This window comes from Oreochromis niloticus, linkage group LG12, assembly GCF_001858045.2.
Source record: "Oreochromis niloticus isolate F11D_XX linkage group LG12, O_niloticus_UMD_NMBU, whole genome shotgun sequence".
In the NCBI taxonomy this organism is placed as follows: domain Eukaryota; kingdom Metazoa; phylum Chordata; class Actinopteri; order Cichliformes; family Cichlidae; genus Oreochromis; species Oreochromis niloticus.
In genome coordinates this window covers 35,768,758-35,785,667 of record NC_031977.2, presented here as the reverse complement: position 1 = coordinate 35,785,667, position 16,910 = coordinate 35,768,758, and the positions used below count along the sequence as shown (strand labels likewise).

The 16,910-nt window shown below is 42.4% G+C and overlaps 1 protein-coding gene across 2 annotated transcripts in view; it reads left to right on the top strand.

The window, feature by feature from the left end:
* The window catches only part of dmrt1 (doublesex and mab-3 related transcription factor 1), a 37,807-nt gene that overhangs the window by 10,442 nt on the left and 10,455 nt on the right, over positions 1-16,910 (top strand). The window contains exon 4 of one of the 2 annotated variants that reach the window (XM_013270911.3): positions 6,453-6,630. In XM_013270911.3, the coding sequence (XP_013126365.1) occupies positions 6,453-6,630 (178 nt within the window). The remainder of the gene's footprint in view (positions 1-6,452; positions 6,631-16,910) is intronic. The other variant, XM_013270912.3, reaches the window with a different exon arrangement.

Genomic DNA, 16,910 nt, shown 5'->3' with positions numbered 1-16,910 from the left:
ACCGATGAGTAACTTGAATGTGTCCTGACGGAGAAGGTTTGACGTCTGTGTTAAGAAAATGTAACCGAGCTCTGTCAGTGATGCAGATGCATCAGTGTGTCCTGTGCTCATATAACCATATACGTGGTTATACCCAGGTCACAGTCACAGTTTAACTGAAAAAAGTCAGCGCTGATGGTAAAAGAGAGAGCAGGGGAAACAGCAGCACACACACACACACACACACACACACACACACACACACACACACACACACAGTAAGCTTATGCATGGAGCAGATTAGATCTATAACTCTCCTGCGTTTGTGTTTTTATGAAGAACATTTGTACCCCCCTCTCTCCTCCCCCTCCTTCTCTCTCAGTTGCCCCAGTAGCAACGTCTACTTTTGGGGTCACTGCCTCCGCGATCCTGCCCGCGCACAGCAGAGCCTGAATTGCAAAGGTTAATGGTATTGTCTGTCGGCAGAGGAACACACTGCTATGCCTCAGCGCCCGAGGGAGAAAGCCAGCACATTAATGCTAATCAGTTAGCGCTCTTTAGCATAATTTGGCCATCCGCTTTTGTGATTTATGATATTTTCAGTGAAGTTGTCAGGTTGAGAGGGCTACGTGCTGTGGTTATTCAATATCACAGGCAGATTTTTTGTATTTGTGCGAGGAGCTGATTTAATGAAGATGCGTTTTAGAGCAGCAAACACTCAATAAATAATAGTCTATAAGTAGAAAGGTGGGATGAAATAGTTCATTACCTGATTTTAACATTTGGTTAAAAGAAAAAAGAAGCAAACTCTTGTGTGTCTCCTGTCTCCTTTACCTGTCCTAAACCTCCAGTTTAGTGGGCTGCATTCCAATTTTAGTATCCCAAACTGAAGCAAGTCCTTGAGTTGCTCACTTTAGATTTTGTCTCCATATGTGATGCAAAGCAGTTATCGCTGTCCTGTTTCTGCACGATGCAGAGAGCATGTCTGAGTTTATGCAAGCCCAACAGTCTTTAACTTTTCATTCGTTGGGTTCTTCTGAAGGTGTCCCTTTATAAATACAACATCTCATTGTGAGTGCATAAATGACACTATGCACATCTATAAATCTGTTGATGCTGACAGAGGTGATGGCAAAGGCGAATCACCAGCATGGTTTCATTAATTGTGGATGGATCTACTGTGAAATCGTCAGAGCTAAGAAATGGTTTTATTCACTGTGAGGCAGGAAACTCCTGACAAAGTGTGTAACAGGAGAAACATCTGTGCAGTTCATTTGTTGTTGTAGTTGTGGGCTCACGGTGGGAATAATCTTGGTGGGTCTTATACATTTTTTAATTTAAACACTGGTTTTCAGCCATACATCCATATTCTGCGGCTGATCTCAGAGGCAGCAGTCTAAGCAGGGACCTCCTCTAGCTTTGAGGTGTTACCAAGCCGGCTGAGAAACATAATCTGACCAGTGTGCCCGAGGTCTTCCTGTGGTCTCCTACTGGTTGGACTATAATTCCTACGATGCCCAAACCACATCATCTGGTTTCCTTTAATATAGAAGAGTAGCAGCTTTACTCTGAGTCCCTCTCAGGGACTGCTATATGGAGCAGGGCTCTCAAACTTAAATGAGCTGTGGGCCCCTGCTGGCACTGTCGTCTCATTGGAGGGTCACTGTAGTGTTCAAGTAGTACAAAATAAACAAAGAAACAAAGAACCACAAATGTTTGTTTTTTAATATTTCAAATATTGTGTAACAAGACAAAACTGCAAACATGAACCCAGATTTTAACTGAAGTCTTTCATTGAACTATTAAATAAACACATTAGTTCTCTCAGTCTGGCCGGACACGGGGCAGCACTTCTGCTCTAATTTAGTTCGTATTCAACAAAATAAAAGTGCGATGTAAGTGTACACATTAGTTTTTCACTCTTTCAGTGAACCAACACAGCCATTCCCTCAGTATGTTTTACTACCTGTTCATGTTGCCTTCATATTTTAACATTGGACTCAACAACAAACAAATTCTCCTTGCATTATATTTCTTCACGTCAATATACGGGCCCCAAGTAGGGGTGACGTGGGCCCCAAGTGGTCCCCGGGCCGTGAGTTTGAGACCCCTGATACCACTGCTTGCATCCACGATCTCAGTCTTCTGGTCGTAGGCGAGGGCAGGAATGTAGACTGAGCAGTAAATCGACAGCTTGATTTCACACTCAGCTCTCTTCACCATAAAGACTGGTACAGCGTTCAGATCCCCGCTGACTCCATCTGTCGATCTCCTGCTCCGCTCTCCACCCACTTGTGAACCAGACCCAGAGATACTTGAACTCCTCCCAAACGCACCATTTTCTGGCCTCAGACTTCTCTTCCCAGCTGCTTCACACTTGGCTGCAAACCCTCCAGTTTAAGTGAGAGGTCACTTCCTGATAAAGCCAGAAGATCGGCAGAAAGCACAGAGGTGATCCCGAGGCCACCGAGCCAGAAACCACCTGCCACACTTTGCTGCGCCTGGAAATTCTATCCATGAAAGTTACGAACAATAAGTTTCAAGTCAGACTTTGTTAGTTTTTATAATTCTGCATCTGCTTTGTGCCAGTTTGTTTTCGTCTGTTCTGTTTCATGTTTTATTGGCACTTCTTAACGCCTCACTCATGACTGAGGTGAAATATGCATTTCCCTTAAAATCATTAAGCTAATGCGTCATAATAAAGTGATGCGTAGGTCCTGAGCTCTTCCCTCTGTAACACCAGAGGAAACAATGTGGTCTTTATCAGTGGAAGGCCATCTGCCTCCTCCTTTTCTCCTGTGCACTCAGTGATGCTTGGCTGTCATGCAGGTGGATGATGATAATATAAGGGTAGTGTAGAGCTTCCAGACAGGAGATGGTGCCAGATAAGAAGACAGGCCCTCTCAGGGAGGTAAGGAAGCCCCTCCTTAAGGACTCAGCGAGTTATCTGGGTAGTTCAGAGGAGGCACTGTAGGTCTGTGAGCAAACCGCAGCGTACAGCCGTCTTACACGTTTGGCACAAGTTGTTGTTAATGTCATGGCGATAATGGTGGCTTTCTCCTCACTCGCCATTTATTTCAATATTAACCTATTAAGACCCGAACTCTTCCACGACATGCATTTTTAATTTCTCTTTGATATTTGGGCATATTGGGGCCCGATGAATGTAAAAACAAAGAATTGCCAGATTTTTTTTTTTTTACCATATTTTTGTTTTTAAGAAAAATGAGAGCCACAAATGAGGACATTCATTTAAAATTTTGATAGAACAGTAGCAGTATAATGTCCTCGTAAGTGGATATCAGGCCCAAGTAGAGCAAAATTGAGTATTTTGGTCTAAATAACCAAAAATGTGATGTCCACATATGTGGACGGCAGGTCCTAGGAGGTTAATATCACTGCTGTCTGACATGTGACTTGTTTAAATTGCTTTAGTTGGTGGACATCCAGGTGTTCTCCAGACTGAGTGCAAATAAGGCAAAAACTGCACATGTGGTCTGTCCACTGCTGAAAGCAGGACCACAGGAGAGCCGATGCTACACGCCTGACCTGACAGACGGACACTGGGACACATTTGCATGTACACGTCCAGTTTGTAGCTGTGGCCTTTATGACCCTTGTTATATTTTAGTCTTGACCACAGAAGTCTTAATATTTTAAAGAAATGCTGCTTTGATGTTAAACTGCGCTTTGCAGTCTTAGTAAAAACTGAGCAGCAGTTTCTTCATTCGCTTACAGGCTCCACAGACTGTTACTGAGGGCTGCTGCTGGCCTGCAGACCACACTTTGAGAACCCTGACTGGGAATTGTTCCATTGTCAGTAAAACTCATGCCCATGTCTCCTTTCCTTCCCTCCACATGAACTGGAGTCGGCTTTGATTTTTCCTGCTCATCCTTCATGCAGATCATTAAAGATGCTTTGCAGTGCAAATGGCAGCATATTTGTACCTGTAATGGAGTTACTGAATTTAGTACAATAACGTGTTAAATTACTGCAAAAAAAATGCATCCACGTGGAAAAGATTAAGAAACAGCAGCGCGACCCCTGCACAGACCAGAGCGAGCACCAGTGAGAATGATGGCGGGCTAATAATGCAGGTTAATAGGACACTTTATTAGATTCATCAGTAAGATAGTAGAAGGGTATCAGCTGGCACTGGGATCAGCTGATCAGCCTGGAATTAAAGCTAAGCTTGACTTAGTGACTTAATTAAACTCGTGTTTTTGTTTCTGTATTGCTCCCAAGTTTGATGCTTTAGGTGAGCGTGTTAGGGGGAAGCTGCACTTTCACTGAGGACACACACAGTTTATTTATAGCACATAATCATAAACATTTGAAATGAAAACTTACACTGTTCACAGAAAAACACAGTAAACTGGAAATAAACCGGTAAAGCAGTGGTATTCAGATTTCTCTGGGAGTACTCCTAAATGTTGCTTCATGAAAACGTATCATAACCTCGTGGTGTGTGTGAATAAACAGGCTGATTGTGGTCACGTATCTGAAGGACGGTACAATCCAGGCAGCTGGTTATCGTCTGGGTGTTTTGAGCTGCTTTAATTATTTTAACCGACACATTTTGAAAGTGTTTGTGATCATTTCTCCTGACTTTACTTCTTCGTTGGTGTTGCTTCCTTTGCACAAATACTCAGCCTCGGCAAGCAACTTTCAGTTTTGTTTGGTGCTCCGTGTGTCCCTCTTAACCATCAGCGCGGTGCACTTTCAAGACTCCAGTTCCAATCTCTATTGTATTTTTCACGGCCTAATACAGGAGCCGAGTGTAGCTTAAATAACAGTTTATAAAGCTGTCGCAGAACCGATGGTGTGGACAATACGGGTGACGTATTACAGCCTGACAGAAATCAAATTCCATAAAAATGAAATTGAAAACCCTCAGCGAGGCGGCCTTGCTGCTGAGTAGACAGCTCGTTTTAAAGTTTTCAGAGGACTGAGGAAAGCCAGCTCTGGGTGTTGCAGCACATTTTTAGAACAAGCCGCGGGACTGTGAAATCAGACACTGCTAATTTTCTGTCATATATTATTTTACGGCTGTATTTCATCCTGTCACTCCGAGTTGTTAAAGTGTTGCCTGTGAAAATCTGATGTATGAGTTGAAGGATTTTACAGTCAGAATCTGTGAGTGGACTCAGAGAACACCGGTGTTTATATTGTATTATAAATATATCCAGTGGCGATGTTAGCAGGCTCTGATGTTCTGATGAAAGTCATAAAGCCTGTGTAAACCAATGTAACCTCACAGAACTGCAGGAAATAAACAGTATTTTATATAAAATCTTTATTTCAAGTGCAGATCTTAAGATCATGTGACCCCAGTATGGTTATAGCCTCTGTTGGAACCATCGGCTGGTGTTTGGCTCACGGGAGCAAAAGTCACAGGAAAGACTTTTTAAAGTATATGTGCACAAACTGAGGCTTCTTGCTTTTTAATGCTGCAGTTCTTTGTTCTTTTGAGCAGTTCCTACAAAACCCTCCAGTTTTTTATCTGCACGTCTTTAAGCTCAGTTTTTTTAATCTCATGATGTAACTACCAAGCCATCAGCTCAGACGGTAAGTATTTAAACGCCTCAGAAAAAAATCCCCTTGTGTCCAGCTAAGATTTCAGTGTGAGCATTAAAGATCAGGACATTTTCGTCGTAAGCAAAACCAAATGTAGACTGATTTAAATTTTAGCTGTTTGCTAATCTATCATTATTGCATTTTATGGGGCGATCGTGGCTTAAGAGTTGGGAGTTCGCCTTGTAATCGGAAGGTTGCCGATTCGAGCCCCGGCTTGGACAGTCTCGGTCGTTGTGTCCTTGGGCAAGACACTTCACCCGTTGCCTACTGGTGGTGGTCAGAGGGCCCGGTGGCGCCAGTGTCTGGCAGCCTCGCCTCTGTCAGTGCACCCCAGGGTGGCTGTGGCTACAATGTAGCTGCCATCACCAGTGTGTGAATGGGGTCCTTAGGGACTAGTAAAGCGCTATGCAAATATAGGCCATTTACCATTTATAACAAAGAAGCGACAGGAGAAACACCCTTCAACTATGTTATGAGTGACATTGTATAGTTTGTCCACCAGAGGGCGTTCTGCAACTTCCCCAATAGCAACAAACAAACAACCAGCTGATCCAAGCGTAAACAAGTAGATAAATAACTGCACACAACAAATGTTACGAATATGTTTGTCTGGAGGCAAAAAATATATATTTAATATCATATTAAAAATCCGATAATTAAAACATTTAATGTCTTACCTCGTGCATTTTCTGTCGTCATCCTGTCATATGATGGTGTCGTTTCTGCCCATCGGGGACCCCAGCATGAACTGACCTTAATTCAGTTTTTATCTTTGGTGGATTAAAGAGGACCTCCAGGCTTCCACTTCCTGGACCTTTGCTGTTTATTCACAGCATGCAAAGTTTGTATGTTTTTAATCTGAAACTACCTGTTTTTGTGTTTTACTTGCATAAAGCAGATGCCTCATGGTGATGGCCGCCTGCCCAGCCACAGCGTGTCGTCTCAGTACCGCATGCACTCCTACTACCCAGCAGCCACCTACCTGACTCAGGGCCTGGGCTCCACCAGCTGTGTGCCACCCTTCTTTAGCCTGGATGACAACAATAACAGCTGCTCTGAGACCATGGCAGCCTGTGAGTGACACACAACAACACCAGACACACACTTCTCAGGCTCCATAAACCTTTACCCAGACTTTATCAACAGTACATCGAAGGGAGGATTGCACTCGAATCCAGAGCGCCATAAAATGTACTTTTTACTTTGACTAAACTTTTTTACTTCCTGCTTCTGATGCAGTTCTGTGAAAGCGGGTCTGACCCGAGCGTTTCTGAAGCTACAAAGTTAAATACAGTGCTGCTCTGTTTCTTTTTGGCATGTTTAAAGATGAAGTAGATTTGATCCCCTGATCTCTGCAGCACTCGATTTCTGGCACTTGCCAATCTCAGACGCTGATCTCTTCTTAACGTGGCTGTTGACAGAGGTGGCTTGGATTTTCTGCCTTTCTCATACCTGTGAATGTGGGCTCATCAGATTGTGTATGTGTTGCTTCACATGTTCAGCACAGTGTTTTTGGAACTTTGTAAAGACTGCATGTAAGTGCATGATAAGAGAGAAGATCCAGCATAAAGCAGAAGAGATAAAGGGAGGCTGGTCGATCAATAAGGCTAAATGGAAATTAAGGACATTTTAAAGGATCTGCTGTTTGATGGTTTTCAGGCAGGATAAGCTTCAGATCAGTGACAGAATTCTGTCTCTGCAGTGGACGTCGTTATTAGATTAGTGTTCAGAGAGCACATGACATAATCTTAACAACTCATGCCTCTCAGATAAACTTGCTAATAACAGAGGACTCCAGCATGCAGAGGTTCACATTTGCATGAGCACAGTGAGACTGCAAAAGCTGGTTCGACTGAGACATTGAGGTTTCTGATTAAGAGTATCTGGGCCTGTAAATTTCATGTTCCCAGGGTTTGGTGCAGTTCTTGAGGTCTGGGTTAATATATGCGATAACTTCTTTTTGTTTGTTTATGTCACTGTAGGGTTTGTCTTGATTTTGTGTTTCTTTACGTTTTCTTTGGTGATTTTTATTATTTGTTGTAGCTTCTGTTCCCTCGAAGGATCTCGGACTGTTTTTGTTGTTTTTTTGGTGACTTCCTGTTTTAATTTGAAGCGTCTGCCTTCCAGTTTCACTTTTGTAGTGTTTGTTTTGTGATTGTCGGCACTGTTGTTGCGTTGAGTGCTCAGTCTTTGTTCATTTCTCTTGACGCACCCACACCTTGACAGAAGGTGCTCGTCTCCCTGTGATGGAGCTGCGTCTGAGTCAGTGTTAAAACTTCATGCTCGGACTGTTGGACTGATGTTCTGTATTCACATCTGTTACCTGTACAGATCTGGGCTGTTCTAACCCACACCTCCCTCATTTTTGTGATCCTCTGATATATTTAGAATCATAAACCTGTAGGTTACATAAATTCTGTAGCAATTAGCATAAAAAATCTCTTTTTTCCTCGTGTGTTTGCCTCTTATAAACCTTTGCACATTGCAAAGATTCAGTTCTATAAAGCCTTAAATAAAAACTAAAGTTTTCTTTGAACTATTTCTGGCACTCTTGGCACAGGATAATCCATTTTTCCTTTTCTTGCACTTGGCGACAGTGGGAAGGAAAAACTCACTTTTAACAGGAAGAAGGCTGGGTTAAGGAAAGGGAGACAGGACAAAAGGCACGCAGAGGGGGAGAGCCAGAGATTAATAATAACTAATGATAAAAAATGAAGGAATAAATGAAAATGAATCATAGGTGCATCTTGGTTGCAGAGATTTAAAACACTGTGAGTTAATTTGATCCATTTTCTTACCCTTTGGCTCAGTTCCCTTCATGCATACATCTAAAAACTGGGTTTGTTTTATTTTTAAGAACTAAAGATGAAGGTTGTTTTGTATATTATTGCTCATATATAAAGGATATAGGGGAAAAGCATCAACAGTACAACATAAATATCCTTCTTTCAATGAAACGGAGCGCTGACACCACCAGCATCGCAAACCTAAAGACCCCCACGTCTCTCCTTGTGTCTGTATTTGTTTATGACTTTCACCTGTCCTTTTCCTGTGGGGGTCCCACGTCAGCCCCCTGCTGTGAATCGCCATGCTCCATTACAAGATAACAACGCTCTCTGTGGGTGGCCCCACAGTTAGTGGCAGAGAATCAGCCTGCCTCAGTCGGGTTCTTTCACCTTTATTCTAGTTTAGGATCTCTCATCAGGAAGCGTGTACTTGCATCACTTATACCTGGAGACGTTTTTTCATTAATCGGATTTTTAGCTTCTTGACTTTAGAAATTAAATGATCTGATGTGTTTTTAAAGACAGAAACAGCCTTAGTGGCTTACTGAATGTAATAAAAACAGCACAGCAGATCCCCAAAGACATTAAAGTGGCTCAGTATAGCAGAGGGAGGTACAGAGCAGAGCGCAGTGCAAAGAAGAGCTGTCATTTAAAACACTGACACGATGGTTGATGATTTATTTGAAATGACAGACTGTGAGGATGTTTCCTGAGTAGCATGCTAACGTTACAGTTACTTTATGTTAGCAAAAGTGTTTAATGTTAGCTGCTGCAAACATTTTGATTGATTCCACATCGACACTGCCTGCTGTCTCACACAAAAATGTGCATTTCAGGGACTCATGAACTCATGCAGCATGAATTCTGGATGCAGGTCTTTAAGCTGTGTAGTTTTTCCTGTGCTTGTGGACTTCCTTCTTATTCAGCTGTAAGGACCTTGTCCCTTCACCTAATGTACAAACGGTACAGAACAGAAACAACATTGATGGCATTTTCAGACTTGTAAGTGTTCGTCCTGGTGACATCTGCACTGCTCTCTTACAAATGTGATTTTGCTTGAAGGATCTGAGCTGCCACAGGAAACAGAGCCTGCTTATCTCAGCCCAGGTACCTGTTCTCCTCCAACACATCAGGGACATAAAACACTCATTTGAAGGGCTGTTTTTGCACAGGCGTTAAACCGATGGTTAGCATGCGAGGAAAGAAGGTTGCTAGCCCAACCTTGTGTAACTTCAGTGTGCAGGTATTTCCTGTTGAATGATATGATTCTATATTTTTTCATGCCTCTTAAATACACAACAGTGTTTGTGGGCACGTGTCTGTTAGACTGTGCTCAGTTTTGACCATTAGACTGATTAAATTGACTAATAAATTATTCTCCAAAAAAAAATAAAATAAAAATAAAAGATAAAAGAAATAAAAGAAAAAAAAAATTAAATAAAATAAAATAAAAAAATAAATAAATAAATTATTCTCCATGAACATCAGATATTATCGTTTGCTTGTTTAGATCTTCATTTTATTGTAAAAAGGTAAAATCTACAGTAAAGATAAACCTAGAACCTCCCCACGCTGTCTCGTTTCTCATATTTTATTAAATCATGTTTCACTTCAGCCGACCTTCATCAGGTACAAAAACCAGTGTTTTCAAAATGTTCACTCCCATCCACCCGGCAGAATTCCAATTAGGGAATATTGGCTGTTGAAACACTTGACAGGTGTTTGCTGTTAATCAGATAATGGGCCATTATAATAAAAACACAGGAACAGACTCACTAACAGGAGGAAGCCTCTGACAGACTCAGGCACAGAGGATATCTGCCTCCATCGGTGGGGAGAGTGGCGTCTGCTGTGGGCTAATATGCAGCTACTGCTGCACAAGCTCTGATAATGTGGTTCTCAGAAGAAGTAACTAAGTGTCTAAAAGGGAGGCCTGTCGGGTGGAGAATGTTTTTCCTTGACTCAGCTTATTGTCATCATGCCTGCTTAGTTCAGACACAACCAAACTTGGTGTGTGGGTGTGCGCCGTGTCTCCCAGAGCTGGAAGATAAAGCGTGTTTCTGCAGACAAGGCTGCGTTTAATATGCCGCTAGTTAGATTACTCCTGTGCTTCTGTAAACAGGAGTGTGCATGTGTCAGGCTGCGGCCTTGAGCTTTGCTGAGGCTCATTCACATCTTATCAGCAAGTTTTTGGACAATGACCATTTTTGTAGCTTTGGCTCTGTGTGCATGTCAACTGAAACTGCCAAGAAGTGAACACTTTCAGCTTTACTTGAACAACTGCATTAATCGTTTCAGGATTATAAACGTTTTTATACACAGCCCTGCATCATCAGAGGCTCAGGAGGTGGCAGATAAAAAATGTTTGTTTTTTATCTACACATGAAAACATGAAAACTTGATGTTGATGGAAGTTTAGGCTACCATCGTTAGACTGGAAATAAAGACTCATAATAAAACACAGATATGATTGCTGGTTTTCTCTTTGTTATTTTGGTGTAAAATCATGTTTCTGATTTTTAGTTTAGCTCATTTGGAGTTCAAATGATGAGGAAGAGAAAATGTCTGTGTACTGTGACAGTTTGGTTTGGACCTCAGTTCACAGCCATGGTTCTGGTTCATACCTTCAGGTGCACGGTGGTGCAGTGGTCACTACTGTGGCCTCACATCAGGAAGGTCCTGATTCAAAATCCACCGCCCAGCTGAGACCTTTTATGTCTGCTCACTCTTCTACAGTACTCTTCTTCCTCTACTCTTTCAGGGTACTCTTCCTCCCACAGTCCAAAGACACATTAAACATGGTGGTTCTGAACTGGTCATAGGTGTGACTCGTGTGTTACCCCTGCAACAGACCGGCGACCAGGTGTCCAGGGAGCACCCCCCCCTCTCGCTCCACGGCAGCTGAAATAGGCTCCAGAATCTGACAAGCACTTAGGAAAATGGATGATCGGGTTCATAACGTGTTTTTTCTTTAGAGGGATGCACAACAGAAACAGGGTGAAATGTATTTTTACTACAGATCTGATCGCTTCATCATGGATCAGCCTGTTAAGAATGACATCATCGTTTGTATCGTGAGCTAACTGTCACAGCGTTACTGTCGTCGTATTTAAACAGAGAAATTCAGTGTAATCAATGAAATTCACTCTTTTCCTAAAGATAACTTTTGGATAAGAACTTTAATTATTATGTAACAGCAGTCGATTAATCATTAATCAGTAATTTGTCAGAAAGTCCAATAATTGACCTAAAATAATTTGTCTTACTTTATGCAGTAACCAGAAGCAAGAAAACCTGAAAAAATGACTCATTTTAAGGTTAATAACTAATCAATTAATTTTTACATTTATAAATAAATAGTTGAGGATTAATTTTCTTCCCATATTGATTTTGGACTGATTACTGAATAAACTGAACACTTTGACGACGCCTCTTTGAAATTGGACATTTTTACTGTTCTAAAGTCAAAACAGTCATTTTTAGCTTTTGGTGGTAGAGATATAATCCAGGATATAAGTTCTGGTTTCAGGTCTGCATTTCAGAAACGGCTTTGCTGTGACTGAAGGTGCATCTGGAGCATCTCCGGATCAGTCGACGAGGAGGAAATGGCTGTGAGCTGCGAGCCTCGCTGCCCTCCCTTCCACCTGGCAGCCAAGCAGCACCCTGTCAGATTTATCTCCCTCCCAGGATAAGGCTAATCATTTGGCCAAATACAGAGATCCAAATAACCTTCAGGAGTGCCACGTTGTCCTTTCCCCTCCCCTCCTTGCCTCCTCCTCTTCTTCCTCCACCCCTCTTCGCCCTCCCCCTTCTCAGGCCCCGCTGTCTCCGCAAAATTGCCTTCTGGAGTTAGTGAGCGGGAACAGTTAAGATTTACAAACAATGATGAAGCTTGTCATGCGTCTTTCTCCATCCGTCACGGCGGTCCGGGCGGAGCTGTGGGTAGAGCCGTCCCGGTGTTCTTCATAAAAGCCAGCTCTGTGTGAAATACGCCCCCGGCCGGCCTGTTTACTGCCCGCGCTCGTCAGCAGCCCCGCCGCCGTAAATCGCCGAGCGGGAGGTGACAGTGCAGTCCATCAAACTCCCACCCCACTTCGCTGCCCTCCCAACATCTCACCTCGCACTACCCCCACCCCTCATCACTCCATATAGACACACACAAACCGCAAACACCCGCCCCGCTTCCTCGCTAAGATCTATCCGAGGAGGCTCAGATGAGCTGCCCGAAAAGAGTTATGGCGGTTTCGGTCTTACGGGAGACAGCCGCGAGCCCGGTCCGTCGGTGTTTATGTTCTTTCTTTTTTGTCCTTGTGTAGACTTTTTCAAAATTCACCAGAGCCCAAAGTTTGCGAGCTGTCAGCAACTTTCCTTCCACCTCCACTGACTCGGTTTTTAGACCTCGACCGTCTGACTGTACGTTTGTCTGTTTTTGTTATATTGGTGTCAGCACGGCGTGCAGTCATTTAAATGCAAATCAGATTGTTGAGCTATTGCAGATGTTAATCCTGCTAATCGATAGACCTGTGTAAGCCCATTAAGTTAGAAATCCATTACTATCTTTCTAGATGATATTCTATTGATTTTTCTTGCTTCGGTCTACACTGTACTGTACGCCAGCGTGAGTTACTGCGTATAAAGTCTGTCGTTTCGGGCGTTCCCCTCCTCGCGCACCCCCACAGTAACAGGCGGGGAAACAAACGGCGGAGAGATTGGCTTTAGTAAGTTTCTTTGTGTCCTGTGTAAAATGGGCTTTACCTGCTTTCAGATCAGATTTCTTTACACTCACAAAAAGAGTTAGAACGTCCCTTCACACACACACACACACACAGACACACACACACACACACACACACACACAGACACACACACACACACACACACTCGGGCCGCACTCATTCCCGAGATGTCGGCAGGGCCTCTCGCTCTTTTGGATTTATTAAACCTGAAACAAATCGGTACCTGAAACCCAGGAGGTGACCTTTTCAGAGGGAGTGCTGTTTCATGTCATGTAGCAGCCAGAGTTCATTTCCTTGGTCACTGACAGGCTGACAACATCACTCAGCTACGTGCGTTGCAACAAAAACAAACGGTTGCTGTAGGAAGCAAAACTTTTGTATTGATTATGGCAGTTAAAGCTCTCTATATGATTTCTGTGACACACAGGAAAAAGTTGGGGTGTTGTTTAGTAGATAAACAGGAACATACTGTGATTGTAGCTGGCTTCAGATTTAAATGTACAAATTGAAGTTGGACATTTGCTTATTTTGTCTTTTTGCTCTAAATGCTGTAATTCAGTCTATGTTCTCCACACATGGATCTTTATGATGTCACTGGGAGTGGATGTCCCTAATGTGATGTCTGCAGGTGCACAACTCAGGCTGCTTAGAGAGTCAAAAAGATGGACGTAGCTTCCTGGTCCGACAGGCAAAGCCAACATGGAGATGCCTTAAACCTGTATTCTTTCTATTAGACACCAGGGGGCGATAGTTGTGGTTCCAAATACAGAGGAAAACTTCCCTCTTTATGCGTATGCTCATTGGCTACATACATTCACATGAACAATAGCAACGCAACCTACAGTTCAACAACACAATGAATGAAAACTTTGGGTTTGGGGTACTTTTAAATACAAAAACGTTCACCTGTCTTTAGCTTAAATAAGTTCACACATATTTAGCTCTATAGGAGCTTTTATTGCTCATGGAGTATGGGCCATGCTCTTTAATACTTCGTGTTGTTAATCTGTTTAAACATGAACAGCTGTAGGTTTGACGAGAGTCACCTGTTACAGGTAATACTCTATAAGACTTTTGTAGATTTGCTTCAGATATTTTGATCGATTTTATTTTTCGATAGTGTACAGTAGCATTTTAACAGATGTTTTACTTTGTTATGATGATTATAGGTTGTCTGCAGCATTGATGTTGATGTTTGCTGTCATGCAGTTCACATTTACCTTAACTGTCTCTACATGTTTGTTCTATTTAATGGCTGATATCACAAAAGTGTTTGCTTTGTTAAAAAAATACACTCATCAGTAAAGTGCTTCAGTGTTGGACAGGAAAAAGAAAAGATGTACTGTTCAGTAATTAACTGATGTACATCCAGAAATTACCAGCTTTAAAAAACTGAAAACTCAGAGACACAGACTTTTAAAAACATATTAAAATTTGTTAGTAACCCTGGTTATTACTTGGGTCACTTCTTCGTATAAAAACACTTTGCGATCTTTGCAGTTTTTCAGAATACATTTTGTTTGCTGTTTGTTTCTGCGAGTCCCCGCAGTGTTCCCGCCGGGGCCGTCGGGCCTGGAGGACGTCGTTGAACGTGTGTCTGACTGAGTGGCCGTTGCTCACAGAAAAGTCCCGCGTGTCCTGTCAGGTTGTCTTCCACACTTTGCCGTGCTGCTAAGTGCCCTGATAGCCCGCGGGGCTGTGGACGGGCTAAATACCGGTGTAATTGTCTGCTCGGGGTACAAGCACCGCTGTAATGCGTTGTACAACCACCATTAACACAGGCCCGGGGCTGTGGAGACATTAAATGGCCAGGCTGTGTAGTTTATGTCCTCTTCCCCTCACTCTCTATTTCTCTTTCTCTCTTACACACACACACACACACACACACACACACACACACACACACATTGTCCTGCTCTGAGGGGCTTAAAAGGAAATGAAATGTGATCCTATTGGCTGCTGTTTCATCTTTGATTTTCTTTGATGTGCTGCAGATATCAGTCTTTGTTGCTCGGGACGTTTGGATTACCTTTAGTTTGTATCTATAGTTCAGGAACTTTATTAGCGGCGGTATCTGGACCCGGTGAGCAAACAGAACAATCAGACTGAAGCGTTTCTGATCCACAGTTGCATAATGAGACCTAAATGTCTGCCACTTATTCACTCAGAAAACACACTTTTGCATTTTTGTCATGTTTTCTCTTGTACTTTCACTTATATTGTCTGAGATCTTAAAGCTTTAAACATTTAACTCTAAAAGCGATTAAAAGTCCTGATGTGCTCGTGTTCGGTTGCCTTGAGTTTTGTTTTTTTTCATGAATGGAAAACCTGGTGCACTTGATTATTTTCCTGTTTTTCTTTTAAATAGAAAGAATAGGAAACTGATATTCAGATTTTTGATGTGGTTATGTATATGTTTAGGACTGATATTTATATTTTTGTAAAGTTATATCCTAATTAACATTAATAATAATAATAGCCTTTTTAATGAAGTCTCTTGTATTATGGTAGCATTTCAGGTTCTTAAATACTGAAAAATGACTTTTAAACATCGTCTCCTAATCTAGATTCTAACCTGCCTGGTTCTACGTAGCTAATCTCAAAATGCAAACATGACTTATATCTAAATGTTCTCTGGATATAAACGACTTCTTGGATGTTGTTTCCTACTGTGCTGCGTTCCCACTTAATGGTGCTCGTGTAGTCTCTTTCCTCGCGTTGTTTTGAGCATCAGCAGCGGCTGACAAATGACGCGGCCGTGGCAGCTCTCCGAAACAGCCGAACGACTTGGATAAACACATTTGGCAGCTTTAGCACCCGCGAGAGGCGTCCTCCTATCCATAGCAATATATTTCACTCTTCCTGTGTCCTTTACTTTGGCATTTTTCTTACCCTGTCGACTCACAATGAATCTCTTGTTTAAAATGTAATGATAGAGAAGTCCTGCAAATATCGATCGGCCACCTCAGCTCATTATTGCATATCCATAACTCTTCGATGGATCATGTCAGGGAGCCCAGCGATGGACTGACGGGCCATTTTGTGAGCTGATGGGGCACAGTAGCCCAAATGGAGATTTAGCATAGGGACGAGGGCTGCGTCACGCCTCTGTAGCAGTCATCTTCACTGGGGACAGATTGGTTAACAATGCCGGAGCAAAGGTTCCTCCCTGCTTAATTAGCCTTTGACCCCGACAGTCTCCGTGGCCCTCGACTCGGTTTGGTTCCAAAACAAACCAATAATGAGCCTTTAAGTGTTTTCTGATCCTCTGCATCCCTTTGAACAACTATCTTAACAGCTATTTATTAACAAGGTGAGAATGATAAATGTATTTAACGGTACAGACAATAAAACAAATAGTCCTTATTCATGAAAATGCAAAAGTTATTATTGACTCTGAAGATGTTTGATGTGAAATAGTAGTAGCTCAGGCATCCAGTGACGGACTGTCAGCAGCAGTCACAGTGCAGAGCGAGTCTGTGGTTTGTTTCAGCAGTGCTGGCTCTATTTGTACACATATATATATGTAGGTGGGCCTTTGTATGCGCTCAAGGCTCGTTGTTCTGTCAGAAACATCTTTGTGTTGTGAGAAAAAGAACAAATATAATCATACAACCAAAACAAAGAGCAGCCTGTCCTTAGGCTCTGTTAGCTTAAATACATATTTGTGGTACAGAGTCAGTGTTCTGGTTTCCCTTCAGTGCAGTGACTCTTTTTGTTGCTACTGCTTTCACAGCAAACACACTTCATTTGGACTAATTCTTCAAACTTTGTGGGGGAAAAAATTCTCTCAAAGTAAAAAGAAAAGAAAAAAATTATTTTTGTCTCACT